Source organism: Silurus meridionalis, chromosome 25, assembly GCF_014805685.1.
Source record: "Silurus meridionalis isolate SWU-2019-XX chromosome 25, ASM1480568v1, whole genome shotgun sequence".
Taxonomy (NCBI): domain Eukaryota; kingdom Metazoa; phylum Chordata; class Actinopteri; order Siluriformes; family Siluridae; genus Silurus; species Silurus meridionalis.
In genome coordinates this window covers 680,001-700,000 of record NC_060908.1, presented here as the reverse complement: position 1 = coordinate 700,000, position 20,000 = coordinate 680,001, and the positions used below count along the sequence as shown (strand labels likewise).

The window sequence follows — 20,000 nt, the reverse complement described above, 5'->3', positions numbered from 1 at the left end:
AAGGTCCCATAATGCATTGCAGCCGTCACTAAGCGTGCAGTGAATTAGGCTACGCCCACAAAAGACAAAATTATGGTGTTAAATGGACTAATGTAACTATAAACGGATAAAAAAGAACATCTCATTCTTTAGTGTCTCATTACTCTCTCAGTCACACACACACACACACACACACACACACACACACACACACACACACACACACACACACAGACACACACACACACAAACACACTCTCTCCTGCAGAACATGCATTTGACTACAGCATCTGAACAATGGGTCTGTATTCATGAAATAAAGAAGTGTGTGTGTGTGTGTGTGTGTGTGTGTGTGTGTGTTCTCATTAAGGCCGCAGGAGTCTGAGCTCTCTGATTACACTCTAAAGAGCTTCATGTTGGTTCTCAGAACAAAGTGTGAAGAACTTCACAACATGAACTTTCCTCCATCTCTCTCCTTCTGACAGAAAGTGGGTGGAGCTAATAACTTTAACCAGTCACAGAGGTGCTGTAATAGTTCTGCCCACAGCACTGATTAACTCTATATACAGGTCCAGCCTGAGTAACACAGTGAGTGGAAAGTGGGTGTGGCTTCCACTGACAGCTGTCAATCAAGTGTGGTCATTAGTATATTAGACCACACCCACCAGAGCTGTTAATGTTTTTACATCTTTATATAACTTTATATAAAATGCTCAGTTTGATATTAAATATAAGTCCAGATTTTTATATTAGCACACATGTACACAATACTTACCACATTATTGTCGTCCCTTATAAGTATTGGCACCCTATGGTCAATTCTACAGCATGTCTAATTAACCTGCATCACTTCAATATTTATTATTATTACAATGATCAGAATGCAATTAAAAATGTATTATCACCTAGAAACTGTTAGTCATGTCCTTTTTAAATCCAACATTATATTATGAATTATAATTTCTATAAAATAATAACATTAATATGGCAAACTTGCTGGAGGCTGATTTATTCACCTGTCAAACATCAGAAACCCAGAGGTTCAGCACCAACATAATAATAATAATAATTATAATAATAATAATAATAATAATAATAAATATTGTATTGTGCATATAGACACAATATGTAAAATTGTTATATTTTTGTGAAAAACATTTGACACCTGACTTGACTATCAGATTAATACAGTATGTGCTTCTTTTTCAAACATCTCATTTCACATTTAGTTCTCATTTGTTGTTATTAACTAGATTTATGTGCAGATTATGGAGATTCGTTGAGCTACGAGGGTGTTAGTAAAGTCAGGTAGTGATGTAGGTGAGAAGGTTCCTGGGGTGCAGTCAACATTCACATTCAGGGCATTGTCCTGCTGGAACAGGTTTGTAGATCAAGTGAAGGGAAAAAGATCTAAAGATGTCTGATATAATTGTGTACCTCCAGGTTTGTGTAACAGTTTGGGGAAGAACCAAATGTCAGGTGTCCCAATACTTTTTGCCATACAACTAATGACGTTCCAACTAAGTGTAGTTTTGGTTTTCATTTAAATTCCAACATTAGCACTTATACCTTTTTTACCTTATAAAATACTCATTATGGTGAATATTATATTATATGGTAAACCCTTTACTCACTACAGTGCAGGAGTTGAAGAAGTTTCCTCCTCCTCGGTATTAACGGCAGGTAAAATAAATAAACCGCTTTCTAATCCGGATGTTAAATAAATCGAGGAGAAACCGTTTTTTCACGTAAGTCCCGCCCTCGAGTCTTCCTGACCAATCAAATGAGCCCTGTAATTCGCGGGTGATTTGCTTAATTGCGTTAATGAGCAACAGGTGAGCGAGACACTGCGCATGCGCGTTGCCTGTGGCGTTTTAAATAGCAGCGCTGTGGCCATTTTTCTTCTCAGCTTCATCCTTTGGGTTTTATCCACTTTTTTGTATTTTGTAAGGTTTTTTTGGGTTTTTATCATTTTAAAATTTGTTTGTTTATTGTAAGATTTTTAATGGCACCTAAGAAAGTGGCTTCAGAATTGAACACTTCTCCCAACAAAGCTGAAGAGAAGGAGATGAAGGAAATGGAGAGCACAGGTTTGTAGTGGTTTATGAATTGTTTGAGTCAAGGTGAAGACTTTATTTTCTCTTTGTCTCTTTGGTTCCATGCATTAAAGCAGTGATATTCAGGTGTATGTTATACAGTTGCTGGTGGTCTGTAGTAATGTTCTACTCACAAACCTTTTAATCCTTCCTGTTCTTCAAAAAGATGTTCCTGAAGAGGTGAAAGCTGTGAGAAAGGTTTCTCCTCACCCGTCCACAATGGAGATGATGAAGGAAGCGCTGACTGAGCTGGACCAGAGGAAGGGCGTATCTGCTCAGGCCATCCGTGCCTTCATCAAGGAGAAACACACCACGGTGGATGAGACGAGGCTGAAGACGATGGTGCGAAAAGCTCTGGTTAAAGGGATTGACTCTGGGACTTTCATCAGACCTGCGAACTCCTCAACCACCACTGGAGCTCAGGGCCGCTTCAGAGTGAGGAACTGGGCACACTGGTGCTGCTTGGTGTTATTAAAATGTGGTGTTTTTCTAATGATGACATTGGTGTGTTTTCTTCTCAGCTTGCTGTCAGGAAGCCAAAACCAGCAAAAAGTAAAGAGGCTAAAGAGAACTCTAACCCCAACGTCGGCAAGAACAAAGACCAGAAAGCTAAGACTGGTGAGCTGCATTAGCATTAATCTCGCCCTCAAACCTGCTTGATCTGACCTGAGCAGAACTCTGCACTAAACCTTTTTGTTTTACAGGAAATGTGAAGGCGAAGAAGGTGAAGGCTGCGGCGGCTGAGGTGAGCAAGTGTTTTAAAAACATCGATATTGATTTGATCTAAGCCCTTTGTAAAGGGCATCTATAAACAAGTTTACACCTCCCCATCCCTGTTCCACCTCTCAGGGAGTCAAACCAGCCAAAAAAACCAAGAACGATGCGTCCGCTTCCAAAGTGGCTCCTGCAAAGAAACCCAAAGCCAAGCAAGCTTCTGGAGGATCTGATGAAGCAGAGCCAGAAAGCGAAACTCAGAAAACCTCCACCAAAAAGCCAAAAAGCACTGAGAAACCTGCTGCCAAGAAAGGAGGCAGGAAAGCAGCTCAGAAAGCAGATGAAGGACCTGGTGATGAAGCAGGAGCGAGCCTGCTGAATAAAGGAAAGAAGGAGGCTCAGAAATCTGAGGAAGGAGGAAACGTGGCTGAAGCGACTGTGCAGAAGAAGAGAGGGAAGAAAGCTGCTCAGAAATCAAGTGATGGAGGAGAGCAGGACACTGCAAGATCATCAGGGAAGAAGGGAAGGAAAGTGGTGGAGAAATAAGTTTTAAAATGCACTTTTTTTTTTTTGTATGTTCAATAAAAATCTTTTGTACTTTATCTTTGACTCCTAAATCTGTATATCAGGGTTTATTTATTAATAGATGATAAATTGAAGGTTCTCCCTCCTGAATCCTATTGGCTAAGGCACGTCATGTGGCCTGCACAAACAACTGTGTAGTAATGGTGGGAATTTTACCGACTCTGAAGAAACCCACAAATAATCCAAACACCTGAAGTCCATCTGAGTTTCATTTATTACAGAAAATGATCCTAAATGAGGCTGAACTTCACGTCCTGTCTTTTCTTGGCTGCATTACAAACCACAAGTCACACTAAACTACCTTAGCTTTAATCCTAAATCAGGTGTGTGAGGTTGGTGATTATGGATGCAAGTGTGCTGAGGTTTTTGTGGGAGGAGCACCAGGAAATTATGGGTCACAGAGGGTCGAGTTCCTCGTAAAGAAACACAACTGCTGTACAGAACTCTTATGGCTTGGTTTGTTTCAGTGACAGAACGTATGTGTGGCAGGGGGGGTCTGTTTAGCATCAGTTAGCGTAGTATAAACAGGGCTAAAGTGTGGTGAGAAGCTGTGTTTTATAACACACTCCAGGTGACTGCTCGGCCTGAGGTGAGGATTAAAGCCGAGAGCTGCAGTCCTGCATTTACACACTGAACAACCTGCTTAGAACTGAGCCGCTAGTCCACTGTAGCCATGAGTGAGTCGTCGTCTGCAAAGGAGTCGGCTCTGTGAACAGGTCGACTCACATCTCACATACACAACCAGATGTTTGATTAATTAGTTGATTGGATGATTAATTTGTTTAGTTTTAGTTTGTAGTTTCCACCCCCAGCGTAATTTCATCAAAACCGAATTAAGTGAAATGAGTCATGTAGGATCCGAAAGAATCGACTCGTTGAATCAGTCAAGATTGGACCTGTTTAATTTTTGCCTGAATTTATTTTAGTTTGATTTCCAACCAGCTGGTTTAATATCAGCCTCTCTGTCAGACGTATAAACCTCCTAAACACACGCTGGGAGATTAAACTGAAGCCCTGACGGGAATAAAAACCCGAGTTTAACACGTTTAGCGACAGGATTAGCAGCGGGATTAGTGTTAATCTCAGTCTGAATGAAGGAGATTTTAATGAATGTGATTTAAAAGAAAAGAAAAATGATTGCACAATGAAATATTCCCTGATACTCATAATGACGAGTTTCACCCAATTATAATAAGCATTCATTCATGAGCGCAGGGTTCGAGTGTGTGGAGTCTGTATAGTGTGTTATTCTGAACACAGGTAATGTGTTGAGTCAGGTGTGTTTGCACAGAACACACACACACACACACACACACACACATCTTTATAGCATTTACTTCACAGTTCTGCCTTTCATCTTTTCATCTTTTCTTTCTATGCATATGCATACTCATTTTTGATTATCTGTTTGTGTGTGTGTGTGTGTGTGTGTGTGTGTGTGTGTGTGTGTGTCTGTGTGTGTGTGTTCACTGCACACTGAACCGCCTGCAGAAAGCATTAACGTTTGGAACACATCTGCAGACTTGAGTTGGAAAACCATGCAGCTGATTAAGGAATACCACGGAGAGAGAGAAAGAGAGAGAGAAAGAACAGATGTGTGTGTGTTTGTGTGATGCATTGTGTCTCTCCTACAGGTGTGTTTTGTCCTTCTGATCCCATTGTAGACACCGGCAGGTCTGCAGGAGCCTGAGGCTGGAGGACGAGTGTAGAGGGGAGAAGTGAAGTGAGGAAGGGAAGAACGCTTAATGAACTCAGATTCACCCTCTCATTAACACTGAGCTTCAGGCTAGGAATAAAGAGCGAGTGTGTGTGTGTGTGTGTGTGTGTGTGGGGGGCAGAGACAGAGAGACAGTGTGTCAGACAAAGACGGTGTGTGTGTGTCTGTGTGTGTAGATAGAGAGAGAGGGAGGACAGGGTTAGAGATTGATGATGTGGATGTGCAGATGGAGAAAGATGGATAGAGGAAATGGATGGAGATGGAGCAGGAGATGGAAAGAGGGCTGTGAAAGAGGAAGAAAAAACATAAACACACACGAGGCTCTAAAGTAAAGATCTCAGCGCTGATAGACTTCAACAAACACCGGCGCTCAGAGACACGCAGAGGGACGGAGGGACGGAGGGAGATGGATTGAGGTCCAGATGCAAATACTGATAGCAAAAAAATACTATAGGATGGGAAGTGTTGCAGTGTGTGTGTGTTTGTGTGTGTGTGTGTGTGTGTGTGTGTGTGTATAGAGCAAACAGATGGTGGCTGTCTTAGTGTCACACACACACACACACACACACACACACACACACACACACACACTGGAGATTGGAGATACACCACTGTTCTAAAGTTCATATTTTACACGTTAAATTCTGTTTATATCGTATTTATTAATTCTTTCATTCTTTCATTATTTATTTATTTATTTATTTATTTCCTTCTACAATTCATTCAATAACTCCTTCATTGATTCATTCGTTCATTATTTCTTTTGTTCTTTAATTCTTTCATTAATCAATAAAAATATTTCTTTCTTTCATTCTATATTTCATTAATTTCTTTCTTTTTTATTTGAATTACATTTGAGTTCATATTTGACTTTTTTGAGTGATTTCCTGTATGATTTGTATTGTCCTCAGAGTTCACTCAGAGTGTAAGGTGTTCTGGATGTTATGACCTTTAAGACCATTAAGACCCTGTGAGAGCCCTGTGTGTGTGTGTGTGTGTGTGTGTGTGTGTGTGTGTGTGTGTGCACACGCTTGTGTTATGGTTTCTGGGTTCTAGAAGAGATTGATATGTCACCTGGTTCATCTGGTTAAAGTTGTGAGAACACTGTTGCTAGGCAACTGTTAGATAAGCTAGCTAACGACAGGCTAACAGGCTAAAACAATTTACCTAGCTAATACAGATGCATCACACACACACACACACACACACACACACACACACACACACACACACACAGTTTCTCTGTCTCTTATCTGTCTGTGTGTACGGCTCACTGCTCAGAGGAATGTAAAGCAAGTCAATCAAACACACACACATACTGACACTCTCTCTCTCTCTCTCTCTCTCTCTCTCACTCTCCCTCACACACACACACACACACACACAGGGCTCTAACAGGGTCTTATCTCTCCCACTGTTCCCTAATGGATGGGCATTCAGGCAAAGGTCACACACACACACACACACACACACACAAAACTTGCAAACACAACGGACGTCTCTCTGACCAACTGGTGACACACACACACAAAACTCACAAACACAATGGACGTCTCTCTGACAAACTGGTGACACACACACACACACACACACACACACACACTGACAAAACGTAGGGCACTGGGGAGCGACTCTGACAATTCGGAGAAAAGAAATGACAAAGTAGCAGAAACCTACTGACATGTCTGTCTGTCTCTTTCTCTCTGTCTGTCTTACTGTCTGTCTCTGTCTCACTTTCTGTCTGTCTGTCTGTCTGTCTGTCTGTCTGTCTGTCTCTTTCTCTGTCTGTCTTACTGTCTGTCTCTTTCTCTGTCTGTCTCACTTTCTGTCTCTTTGTCTGTCTGTCTCACTGTCTGTCTCTTTCTGTCTGTCTGTCTCATGGTCTGTCTCTTTCTCTGTCTGTCTCACTGTCTGTCTCTTTCTCTCTGTCTGTCTCACTGTCTATCTTTATTTAATACTTTATATCTGATCTGAACTGATCGAGGCTCTGTGTCTGTTTTCTGTCACATGTGAAAGTGGGCGGAGTTTATCCAGAACCTGATGTGTCTGTTGTGAATTCTAGACACGAGGCTGTTATAACGCCAACGAGCAAACCAAACACAGCCGTAGTGTGTGTGTGTGTGTGTGTGTGTGTGTGTGTACAGGTAGATATATAGGAAGCTGTGTTAATGATTTTCACTGAATTGTCTGTAGGAAGAAAAAGTCAAATTAGCATAAAGCTCTGAGGGTTAAGAAGCACAAAGTCTCGTCTTCTTTACAGTGTACAGAGATCAGAATTAAACGTGTGTGGGTGTGTGTGTGTGCATGAACACGAGATCTTCACTCTTTCTAAGAAGTTTAAGGAACATTTGAAGGCCTCTGTCTCCCAGTGTACAAGATCAAGTCTATTTCACTAAAAAATAACATGATAAATATTAAAGCGAGAGCAGGCAGAGCTACAGTCCGATCCGACCAATCAGATTCCAGCAGGCCGTGGTGTTGTAGCTATCTTCACTTTGAGAAACTTCAGACTGAAGATCTATAGATTCAGTCTCTGATGGATTTCAGTAGAAGATCCAGTTCGAGGATCTTGAATACGGTGGTACTTCACAGCTCCTCACTATGGATCTCATCCTGGAGTAATGTGAACTTTGTGGAACGTCTTTATGGAGATTTACGGTTTGTTTGTGCTCAGCGTGATGGACAGGTTCTCATCGCCGGGCACACTGACATCTCCTTTCTTTGTGTGACAGGAAGATGGTGAGAGGACATTGTTTCTCTCTCTCTCACACACACACACACACAAGCGCTGGAGGAATGTGCTTTGTCTTGTCTTTAAAGATGAAAGTCCTTCGTCGCTCTTACACTTCCTCCGAGTCTCCTGACGTGAAACAGACGGCTATAAACGCCGAACAGAGTTCCGACACACACAACCGCCAACATACCCGAATCACTCAAACACGTCACGCAGAGATGAGCTTCCTGTCGAACATCAAACACACACACACACACACACACACACACACACACACACACACACTCCCTACAGGCACATGACCCGATTTACACCAGCATTCTGAAAGCTCTGTTTCTGAACCACTCACTGTGTTCAACTCTTCACACAGAGAGCTGTCCATCTCACACACACACACACACACACACACACACACACACACACACACACACACACACACAGCTTTCATGCAGGTTAACTCTTCATTCAACCGCTTTCCTTTATTTTATCACTCTTTATTACTGAGAGTGAGTCAGTGATTCGAGTCGAGCAGCAGTGAGTCGAGTCTAGTTGAGCAGCAGTGAGTCGAGTCTAGTTGAGCAGCAGTGAGTCGAGTCAAGTTGAGCAGCAGTGAGCCAAGTCGAGTCGAGCAGTGAGTCGAGTCGAGTCGAGCAGCAGTGAGTCGAATCATGAGACACTGAATAGTGAGTGAGTGAATCAGTGTGAGTTGTATATATGCCGGTTGCTCAGTGTTCGTCAGACAGACAGATGAATGCAGTATATAGTGGAGAGATGCATTATGGGAAACTCGAAGTCGTCGCTGTTCACTTTGTAGTGCACTCGGAATCCCACTGTGAAAGCCGAGTGTGTGACAGTGATTAATATGTTTACAGTGACAGTGCGGGGAATTCACACACACACACACACACACACACACACACACACACACACCGACAGCCAGCTGAGATAACGAGACACTGGTAGGAGCCATAAAAGGACAGAAAGGCAGAATGAGAGGGAAAAGAGAGAGTAGATAAAAAGAAAATGTGAGTGAGTGAGACAGTAGAATAAAGAGAGACACAGTGAGGGAGATGAGTCTGGGATGAAATGCTCTGAGGAGCGAATCATGTTCCTTTAGATAAAGGAACAGAGACACTGGAGTCCTCAAATACAGAGAGAGAAAGACAGAGATAATGTGTGAGAAAGAGATAGAGAGAGTGAAAGAGAAAGAGGGAGTAAGGGACATGAAGATGTGCTGAGAGAGATTTTTATTCCTCTCGTCTCTCGGCTGTAGTGAAGAGAGAAGAAGCTCGGATGAGGAATCGCATCAGCCAACACGATTATGGAAATGTGCTGCTGCTGCCTACAGGTGTGTGTGTGTGTGTGTGTGTGTGTAGTCTGCACACAGCCTCTCACAGTCTCACTTAAATGGATTTGAAATTCAGAGAGAAGGCGAGAGAGAGAGAGAGAGAGAGAGAGACAGAGAGAGAGAGAGTGAGTGAGTGAGTGGTGAGTGAGAGAGAGAGAGAGAGTGAATGAGTGAGTGAGAGAGAGAGAGAGAGAGAGTGAGAGAGAGAGAGAGAGAGAGAGAGAGAGAGAGAGAGAGAGAGAGAGAGAGAGAGAGTTGTTTGGAGAAGATCATTGTGCTCCACACCCTGTAGTGAACCAGTGTATTAAACACACAACACAAAAGCAACACAAAAACCAACATCTGACACAAGTGATTATTTCTAATTATTTTTAACAGTGCAGAGGATATAAACGCTCTGCGTGGTGTAACACACTACCAGGTAACGCTGTATTGTGTAACATGTTGTGTGATGTAACAATTCATATGGGGTAACACTGAATGGTCTATCACTCTATAGTGTAACACACTTTGTATAGTGTAACACGATGTATATGGTAACACTATGGTGTACCGTTGTATTGTGTAACACTGTACAGCGTAACAGGCTGTATAGTGTAGCACTCTATTGTGTAACACACTATATAGTGTAACATGCTGTATAGTGTAGCACTCTGTATTGTGTAACACACTGTATAGTGTAACAAGCTGTATAGTGTAGCACTCTATCGTGTAACACTAAAATGGTGTAACAAGCTGTATAGTGTAGCACTCTATCGTGTAACACTAAAATGGTGTAACAAGCTGTATAGTGTAGCACTCTATTGTGTAACACACTATATAGTGTAATATGATGTATAGTGTAGCACTCTGTATTGTGTAACACACTGTATAGTGTAACACTGGTGTATAGTGTAGCACTTTATTGTGTAACACACTGTATAGTGTAACACTGCTGTATAGTGTAGCACTCTGTATTGTGTAACACACTGTATAGTGTAACACTGGTGTATAGTGTAGCACTGTATTGTGTAACACACTGTATAGTGTAACACTGCTGTATTGTGTAACACACTGTATAGTGTAACACTGCTGTATAGTGTAGCACTCTGTATTGTGTAACACACTGTATAGTGTAACACTGCTGTATAGTGTAGCACTCTGTATTGTGTAACACACTGTATAGTGTAACACTGGTGTATAATGTAGCACTGTATTGTGTAACACACTGTATAGTGTAACACTAGTGTATAGTGTAGCACTCTGTATTGTGTAACACACTGTATAGTGTAACACTGGTGTATAGTGTAGCACTGTATTGTGTAACACACTGTATAGTGTAACACTGGTGTATAGTGTAGCACTGTATTGTGTAACACACTGTATAGTGTAACACTGGTGTATAGTGTAGCACTGTATTGTGTAACACTGTATAGTGTAACATGATGTAAAGTGTAGCACTCTGTATTGTGTAACACACGTGTAACACTCTGTACAATGTAACATTTTGTGGTGGTAATGGGCAGGTTGTTATGAATCATGAATCTGCTCATGAATATTCACAGTTCTGCTCGGAAACAGTGAGACAAAGACACAACACTCAGCCAAGAAGCTAAACGGTATCAATACAATCTCCCGTATCGCCATAGCAACAGGTCAAAATGATTAACACTACAGTCTCGAGCTAAACCGCAAATATTTACATCTCTGCCTTTCGGCCAATCATCGAGCCGCGCTGTGTCAAGCTCCGCCACACATCCCTGTATGTTACACCTTTACAGATTTTTCAGTGAATTTTATTATTAAAAATTATTTTTAACACGTTATAAAAACAGTAAAAATCCTCTGAACCGTACAAACAACAGAGACACAGAGAGTGTGTGTGTGAGTGTGTGTGTGTAAATGGTTTATTGTGGGACAAACACAGGTTACACTGAAAAAGGAATTAAAACTCAATTTACAGAAAACATAGATCCCTATACAATATATAAAAAAAACAATTAACAACAATAATAATAATAATTATAATAATCAGAATAACAAACACCTTCCTGCTTCAGTACAGACCTCCAATGTGAAGATCTCACTCGTCCTCCTACCCAGAAACCCCACACCAGGGGCACGCCCCCTGGGTCACGCCCACTGGGGCCATGCCCACCTGGGTCACGCCCAGCAGGGGTCAAAGGAAAGAGTTTTTAAAGTGAGACATTCTGCTTATATGTGTGTGTGTGTGTGTGTGTGTGTGTGTGTGTGTGTGTGTGTGGTGATATCAGACCCTGTCAGTCATTACTCCTGAATAAAATATGATCAAGTGCTAACACACACACACACGCGCACACAGAGGAATAATTGTGTTTGAAAATAAGAGTTTAAATACTCACATCTGGATTCGGTGCAATTGATCAGCTCATGTATGTGTATATGAACGCAGACGGACTGCATCTAAAACTCACGCTTCAGCGTACTCGCACCACCACACCACATCATCTCATTCTAAAAAAAGGGTTCAGTTCACATATAAAAAGCTGATTTTTTCTGTATTCTTCTCGTGGTCTAGAACACTGATTAGACTCATCACTAACATGTAGCAGTTCTCCGTCTCACTAACAGAACCCTGTTCTCAGCTGTAGAAATATACTTCATTCCACACAACCACAAATGAGCTTTATATTCATCTAATCAATATATTCATCAGCTAAACCTCATCATCAGGGGCAGTGTGGTGCTTGGGCCCCTACAGATCTCACACACACACACAAAAACAAAACACCACAAAAAAAAAACCCCACAAAAAAAACCATGGACCCCAGTTTGAGAATGAACGTGGTCATGTGATCATTTGGAGGTGTGGCTACAGTAATTGAAATGAGAAGACTGAGTAATGCATTTAGACCCTGTGTGTGTGTGTGTGTGTGTGTGTGTGTGTGTGTGTGTGTGTGTGTGTGTGTCCGTATGAGCCTGGCTTAAAATTCCAATCACAGACAGGAAGTGATCCAACGTGGTCCGAATGAGCAGATTATAATCACAGCATTAATTCTAAATCCGAATCAAACCGTTGTCCAGGAGACGGTGTGATCGAAAGGAAAGTGTGTGTGTGTGTGTGTGCGCGCGCGCGGAGTTGCTCACATTGCAGATACTGAAAAGAAATCACACACGTGTGTGTGTGTGTGTGTGTGTGTGTGTGTAGAAGAGAACAGAGAACCGATAGAACCGAATTCCCCCAAAAGACCCCCCCCAAATGGAGAACCAGTGCTGCCCCCCACAGGACAAAAAGGCGGTTCTTGGGCGTGTCCCTTCTTGTTCTGTCTCTCTGGAACCAATAACACACTCCGGTAGAAAAATACTCTAAAAACGTTAAAATGACGTGGAAGTGTCCTCAGCACGTCACGCTCGCGCCAAAACGTCACTTTTTCTTTTTTTCTCCGTTTGTGACGTCTTGCTTTAAAAAAACGTCGCACTGTTGCCACAGTGATTCTGGAGATCACCATCACCATCAACCTGAAGCCATTTCCTGACTCCTGATTGGATGCTGAACAAAGTCCTTCACATCCCAGGAAGAGCTGAGTCTATAAACGTATGTGTGTGTATTTCACAAGTCTCTGTGTGTGTGTGAGAGTGTGAGAGTGTGTGTGTGTGTGTGTGTGTGTGTGTGTGTGTGTGTGTGTGTGTGAGAGAGAGTCAGTAGAGGATGTTATTAGGAGTCTTGTTCTGGATTCGAAGAGCTTGAATGCTGGAGAGGATTTTCTTCTGATGGCCGGCGAGAGTCACGCCCAACCGCAACAGATCCCTGAACACGTGCACACGTGAGAAAGAGAGAGAACGTTAGATCAAATTGTCTTCAAGAGTTTGCTAAGGCTACTAATACAGTACACAAGCGACACACACCATCTAGATAACCATCATTTTTAAAGGACACTGTATTGATCAAAACTTTGTGAACATCCCATTTCACATTTATTCTCCATTAGCTGTTATAATAATCTCCACTCTTTTGGAAGATGTTCCTCAACTTTTTCTGGAGATTTGTTTAATGTATTCATCCACAAGGGTGTAAGTAAAGTCAGGTACTGATGAAGGTGAAGATCAGGTTCATTCATTAAAACTGTTGACGAGCTCTAGAGCAGGAGATGGGTTTGTAGGGTTTGTAGTTCAAGTGAATGGAAAATTTCCTGCTCCTGCATCCAAAGACGTCCTACACAATTACGTGTACACAAGTTTGGAGAAGAACCACATCTGGGTGGAAAAGTTGGGTGTCTGTATACTTCAACAAGCTCAGGCTAATATTAATCATTTAATGAGTGTGTGTGTGTGTGTGTGTGTGTGTGAGAAACCTACTCAGCGTTGATGTGAGACAGGAGCTGCATGGATGTGTATCCCGCCTGGATGAAACTCTCCTCATATCTCTCCATCTTTATGGCCCTGAGCCACTCGGTCACTGAGCTGCAGGAGGAGAGAGTGGAGCGCTGGTCCAGGAGAGGGTGAGACGGACTGAGAGAGAGAGAGAGAGAGAGAGAGAGAGAGAGAGAGAGAGATTATTGTCCAGTGTTGGATGAAGTGCACAAACCAGGTAGTTGAAGTAGAGACACTCTAAAATAATACTGCAGTAAAAGTAAAAGTTTCCATTTAAACCTTCACTTGAGTAAAAGTACAAAAGTTTTTCCCTTCAAATGTACTTAAGTTTTCAAAGTAGTAATTTATTATAACTCTAATGTTCCTGTGATCATTTTTATCACAAGATTCTTCACTTAATCACCTCAGTTTCTGTGTAAAGACTCGAATGTGACTCTCAGCACACTGATCTATTAATAGAATGATATTAATGACTCAAACACTGATTGATTTCTATTATAATCATCATGAACACAAAACCTTCTTTAATAAAACGTGTAAATGAGGTCACGTGTGTGGTGGTGAGTTCGAGTCTGGAGTTTCTTCATCATTTATTCCTCTCTAAATGTTCTGCTTGATGTTGAACTGATGCTGAACTGTATGTTGGTGATCAGTAGATACACAGAGCGCCGATCAGAACACGTGTAAAACAGAGCGTGCGCTCGATCCTGATTGGTGACTCGCTGCGTGTTTCACCAGTCACGTTTTTATCCTCATTAATAAAAAGAAACGACTGATTTCACTAAATGTAGTAAAAAAAATAAATAAAATTGTTTCAGTAAACACTTCAGTGAAATAAAAAGCCACTTAAGTACAAGAACAAATTACATTCACTTCTTTACTGTCCAACACGACTATTGTTCCATTATTACTTTCCTAAACTGAAAACAGAAGACGGTGGAAAAAGTCACGAAACCGAAAAGAACCAAAGACAGAAGAAAGGAAAAGGAATTCCGAGCATGTAATAATGTGTATTCATTTACAGCCAATCAGAGAACGGTAACAGAGTTGATTGACAGCTCAGCCCCGGAGGCAGGAAGAGTATCCGAGCCTTGCTGTGGTTTTATTGACAGCTGGATAAACCGATCCACGGGGGGCATGTTTACAGTTCTGATTGACAGGTGGACATGCTGAGAGCAGGACCACATCTACAAGAGGATTGTATGGAAAAAAAAAAAAGAGAAATCTGGGAGGGGCTTAAGGATAGTGATTGACTGGAGAGGCAGGGCTAAGCCAATAACAGTAAGGACTAAGTGATTGACAGGTAAGCATGCTGGGAAAGATAAAAGTGTGTTGTTCTACTGTCACATACCACTGTAGGACATCGACAGCGTTTACACACACTCGTGCACACACTCGCGCACACACACACACACACACTCGCGCACACTTACCCTGCTCCGTCGTGGGCGGTGATTTTGAGGGACACGGGGTTGCGGATCAGCTTGTCGAGGGCCGAGACGATGTTGGCGAATCTGGGCCGTGCCGTTCGCTCTTTCTGCCAGCAGTCCAGCATCAGCTGGTGGAGGTGTGAGGGGCATTCCGGGGGTGGTGGCAAACGATAGTCCTGCTCTATAGCATTAATAACCTGATTGGACAACAGAGAAAAGGTGGGCGGGGCTTCATGAGTTAAATTGAACAGAAATGCAATAGCTAGGACCTTTATCCACACACACACACACACACACACACACACACACACACACACACACACACACACTTACGTCCTGGTTGCTCATGTCCCAGTACGGTCTCTCTCCAAACGACATGACCTCCCACATCACAATGCCGTAGCTCCACACATCGGAGGCGGAGGTGAATTTGCGGAAGGCGATGGCCTCAGGAGCCGTCCAGCGAATCGGGATCTTCCCGCCCTGAACGAACGACAGGACAGAGAAGATCAACAGGAGATCAACAGAGACTAGACAACAGAAGGGAGGACAGAAGGGACAGAAGTGTGGACTAACAGAGTGTGTGTGTGTGTGTGTGTGTGTGTGTGTGTGTGTGTGTGTGTGTGTGTGTGTATGTGTGTGTGTGTGTTGTGGTAGTCACATGGACAAGGAGCAGCACAAAGAAGAGGTAGAAATTCACTGGGAACAGTGTGTGTGTGTGTGTGTGTGTGTGTGTGTGTGTGTGTGTGTGTGTGTGTGTGTGTGTGTACACTAACCAGTGAGCTGGTGTAGGTAGGGTCAGACGAGTTCTCCTGCAGGAAGCGGCTCAGGCCGAAGTCAGACACTTTACACACCAGGTTGCTGTTGACCAGAATGTTGCGAGCTGCCAGATCCCGATGGACGTAACTCATCTCCGAAGATACTTCATCCCACTCGCTATTCCACGCAGCATTCCCACTAACTGGATCGGAGTGAACTGTCCATCATTCAGCTAAACAGAGAGAGAGAGAGAGTGAGAGTGTGTATATAGAGAATAAGTGATGCGTATCTCCAGAACTGAGGCGATACGATACTTTTACACACCGATGTGAATCAGTGAATCTTAACATCGCTGATTAACACACACACACACACACACACACACACACACACACACACAAACATCGTGCAATTCAGATTAAAGAGAATTTTATTAGCTTTGGATTCAGATCAGACGTTTGATTATGAATAGGCAATTAAAGCTTTTTAAACAACTGAATGGAGTGTGTGTGTGTGTGTGTGTGTGTGTGTGTGTGTGTGTGTGTGTGTGTGTGTGTAAAATGAATCCTATGACTGCAGGATTGTTGTAACTGGGCTGTGAGAGCGCTAACGGGAACACTGTTTACTTCATCACCGACCTCCTGTAGGTGCCGAGCACTATCCAATCACTCATAACTGCTGTAGTGGGAGTGTGAGAGAGTGTGTGTGTGTGTGTGTGTGTGTGTGTGTGTGTGTGTGTGTGTGTGTGTGTTCATGCTGTGTCCTGATCACGCTGATGATGAGCTCTGACGTGTAAACGCCGTTTCTGTCAGACTCAATTACTCAGAGTTAGCGGTCAGGATCAAGCCGAACACCAGCGCTAGTCACGGAAAACCACAGCAATTAAGGCTCTGTGTGTGTGTGTGTGTGTGTGTGTGTGTGTGTGTGTGTGTCTGTGTGTGTGTGTGTGTGTGTGAGGAATGTGGAAATGAAATACGGATTTGTCCTGCGGCTGAATAAAGCAGCAGGAATGTGGGATTAGTGTTTGATCGCTGATGGAAGCGAATATTGAAGGTCTTTTAGATTCAAACACATCAAGGGAGCGACAATGAAAAAAGTGAAACACACACACACACACACACACACACACACACACACACACACACTGTGTATTTACCCTGAGGAAGGAGTCGAGCGCTCCATTCTCCATGAACTCTGTGATGATCATGACGGGGCAGCTGGCTGTGATGATGCCCTCCAGGTGGATGATGTTGGGGTGGTGGAACTGCCCCATGATGGACGCCTCGGACAGGAAGTCCCGCCTCTGTTTATCCGTGTAGCCACCTTTCAAAGTCTTAATAGCCACGTAGTTCTCCTTTTTACCAGGAACACGCAGACGACCTCGACACACCTCACCAAACTCACCTAAATACCACACATACACACATGCACAGTTTAGAACACACACACACACACTAGTTTGGGCCCTCCCCCTAATTCCCTGTAAACCTGGCTCCACCCCTTAGTTTATGATTGATTGCACCTGGCCCCGCCCCGTAGGACACCGTGTCTTCAGAAAGAGGAAAGTTGGTATATTGCGTTTTTCTGCCGTCTCTTAGCTCTCGACTTTAACATGCTCCCATATGATTTGCATATCTGTGATGAGCAGATCAGATCTCACCTGCACCAATCACCTCCTCGATCTTCACGCAGGAGACCTCAATCTCCTTAGCGAACTCCCTCACTGCCTCATTTGGGTCCTCATAGGTAAAAGGATCGATGTACACCTTCACTCCTGAGGGACGGAGAGAGAAACAGAGTGACTGATGAAGTGAGAAAGACAACGTAAAAAACGGAACAAATGAAAGAACAGGAGAGAAATAGCACACAAGAACAACGAAGAATGAAAGACCCCAGGAGAGAGAGAGAGAGAGAGAGAGAGAGAGAGAGAAATAAAAGAGAAAGGTATATGTGCATCTCATCTTAGTGTGAAGGACAAATAAAATATATCATTCAGTGTGTGTGTGTGTGTGTGTGTGTGTGTGTGTGTGTGTGGGTGGCCGGATGTGTGCCAGTGCTGGCAGGTGTGTGTGTGTGTTTTCTCACCTTGGCCCATGAGGTACTGGCCATTTTTATCACTGAGCTCTGGATCCTTCAGATGGCTCTGTTTGCTGCAGAGACACACACACACACACACACACACACACACACACACACACACACACACACACACACACACACACATTTTGTTAAGAAAATGAGGAGCAGCTGTGATATTGTTACATAAACCTTAATACACACACACACACACACACACACACACACACACACACACACCTCTGAGTGTCACTGTTATCATGTGGTTTATATAATAAAGTTATATTTTTATTATAATGTACAGTATTAATTAAATGTCACACTTTTAATAAAACATGGTCATGTGATCTGTCTATCCCTCCCTCCACTCGTTTTTTTATCACTCTATCTAAGCTGCATGTCTCAGTTTGCCTGTGCAAATCTTTTCAGAGCATAACATACAGATCAGTTTCATCTCTCCCTCCCTCTCTCTCTTTCTCTCCACCTCTCCCTCCATATCTCTCACGCTACTGTCTCTTCTTTTCTTACACTTCTTTTTTCTTCTCATTCATTCTCACGATTCTACCTGATGAAGTCAAACCTCTTCTCATTTTTTTCTCTCTCTCCCCCTCTCACTCCTTCTCTCTTTTCTTCCCTTCTTTCTGTCCCCATGTACTAAAATAGATGTTTTGTCCCACCCAGTGTTGACTGCAGGTCCAGCTTGGCCAGAGGCTGCTGTGTGTGTGTGTGTGTGTGTGTGTGTGTGTGTGTGTGTATATATACACATTTATTGTGTGTGTGTGTGTGTTAAAATTCATAAACCTGAGCAGAGGACATTCTTTGCGCACACAGGTTCCTTTTTTTGTGCTTTCGAAGGGTGTGTGAAAATATGTGGAAACTCGTGTGTGTGTGTGTGTGTGTGTGTGTGTGTGTGTGTGTGTGTGTGTGTGTGTGTGTGTGTGTGTGTGTGTGTGTGTGTTGCCCCAGGGTCACTCCTATTGTTCTGACTTGGCCTGTGGAGACTGCTGCATCCTGTCCCAGCTTACCTCTCCCTCTTTCTCTCTTCCTCCTCACCTCCCCCTCATTCTATTTTCTGTCTCCCCCATCTCTCCCTCTCTCCCTCCCTCTCCGTTCTGCTGATGTCCACACTCTACCCCTGGGTGTAAATGTAAGCGGAGGAGTGAAGGAAGTCTTTAAAGCAACTCTTCTCATCTTTCACTGGAGTTTTTTTCATTCCTTTATAAGTGACTTAAAACTGCATTATAACAATCACTCCTTTATCTCCGACCCTGTCTGTCCATCCCTCTCACCCTCTCCCCCTCCTGTCTTACCGGATGCAGTAGATGGCAAGGCCGATGACGGCGATGAGAAGGATCATCCCCATGGCAACCAGAATCCCGGTGACCAGCAGCGGGGACGAGGAGACGTCTTCTGAGAGAAAGAGGACGAGAGTCAGAAAAACGACGAGACCCATGTTTTTTAGGAATGTAAGACTCAGCGATTCTGTCTGAACCAAAAGTAAAAAAAGTAAACTTTCTGTACCATATTGAACTGCGGAGCATCAATTTTTTCCATCGAATCGCATCGTGTTTATTTGAATGGAAATTGAATCCCCACTGCGTCGTAACAGAGAAGAGTCGTATCGTATCAGCAGCTGCTCCATGTGTATCTTTAACGTATCGTAACGTCGGCGCGACTCGTGACTGTGATCTCCTGCAGTCGCTAAACTACAATATAATGACCTGCTAATCAGTACAGTTAGCTCAAACCGATTGTTGTGTTCTACCTACACACTTCCACCAGAGGAACCATCTCAGATCCTTCCATCAAATCTGTTGGTTTCTGTGTAACGACTGTGTAGACATTTCACATGGTCTGAGATCGCTTTTCACTCCTGTGATGATTGTGGTTGTATGGAAGTCACTGACGACGTCTATAACGCTAAAAACGAGTTATACGGATATGTGAGCTAGCTAAGAAACGATCAGGCGAGCCCGTATCTCGCATGCATCAGAACACAGTGGCCACGTGACAGGAAGGGGCGGAGTCTCACCATCAGGCAGCGTTCTGAAGGACTTGGCCTGGCTGAAGACGCTGTACCCCGACTGCGTCCGTGCTCGGACCTGCACCTCGTACTGCGTCGCCCTGCGGAGGTCGCTCAGGACCACGTGGTTGCTGGAGCTCTCCTTATAACGGCACGAGTGTTCCTCTGCACCACGTTCCTGCTGAAGTGCACACGCACACACACACACAC

The 20,000-nt window shown here is 43.3% G+C and overlaps 2 protein-coding genes and 1 long non-coding RNA gene across 3 annotated transcripts in view; 1 reads left to right on the top strand and 2 right to left on the bottom strand.

The window, feature by feature from the left end:
- LOC124378845 overlaps positions 1–1,726 on the bottom strand; it is a 34,749-nt gene extending 33,023 nt beyond the window's left edge. Inside the window, exon 1 of the long non-coding RNA XR_006924310.1 lies at positions 1,614–1,726. This is a non-coding gene — a long non-coding RNA (uncharacterized LOC124378845). The remainder of the gene's footprint in view (positions 1–1,613) is intronic.
- A 167-nt stretch (positions 1,727–1,893) lies between these two features.
- Positions 1,894–3,391, top strand: LOC124378837 (protein B4). Its single transcript, XM_046838620.1, has 5 exons — positions 1,894–2,069; positions 2,242–2,510; positions 2,597–2,693; positions 2,780–2,820; positions 2,925–3,391. Exons 1-5 carry the CDS (start codon positions 1,985–1,987, stop codon positions 3,333–3,335), a joined length of 903 nt encoding a protein of 300 aa, XP_046694576.1. The 5' UTR covers positions 1,894–1,984; the 3' UTR covers positions 3,336–3,391.
- Positions 3,392–11,035: 7,644 nt separating this feature from the next.
- The window catches only part of ephb4a (eph receptor B4a), a 33,618-nt gene continuing 24,653 nt past the window's right edge, over positions 11,036–20,000 (bottom strand). The window contains 11 exon segments of the mRNA XM_046838617.1: positions 11,036–12,939; positions 13,488–13,640; positions 14,936–15,129; positions 15,266–15,415; positions 15,709–15,848; positions 15,851–15,923; positions 16,848–17,095; positions 17,352–17,465; positions 17,777–17,841; positions 19,078–19,177; positions 19,800–19,968. Of these exon segments, the coding sequence (XP_046694573.1) occupies positions 12,831–12,939; positions 13,488–13,640; positions 14,936–15,129; positions 15,266–15,415; positions 15,709–15,848; positions 15,851–15,923; positions 16,848–17,095; positions 17,352–17,465; positions 17,777–17,841; positions 19,078–19,177; positions 19,800–19,968 (1,515 nt within the window). The 3' untranslated portion in view covers positions 11,036–12,830.

What these genes read in the sequence shown, in the direction of transcription:
- LOC124378837 (XM_046838620.1), top strand. Translation starts at nt 1,985, where the DNA reads ATGGCACCTAAGAAAGTGGCTTCAGAATTGAACACTTCTCCCAACAAA. An exon ending in GAAGGAAATGGAGAGCACAG is followed by an intron (nt 2,070 to 2,241) that starts GTTTGTAGTGGT and finishes TTCTTCAAAAAG; the next exon opens with ATGTTCCTGAAGAGGTGAAA. An exon ending in TGAAGGCTGCGGCGGCTGAG is followed by an intron (nt 2,821 to 2,924) that starts GTGAGCAAGTGT and finishes TCCACCTCTCAG; the next exon opens with GGAGTCAAACCAGCCAAAAA.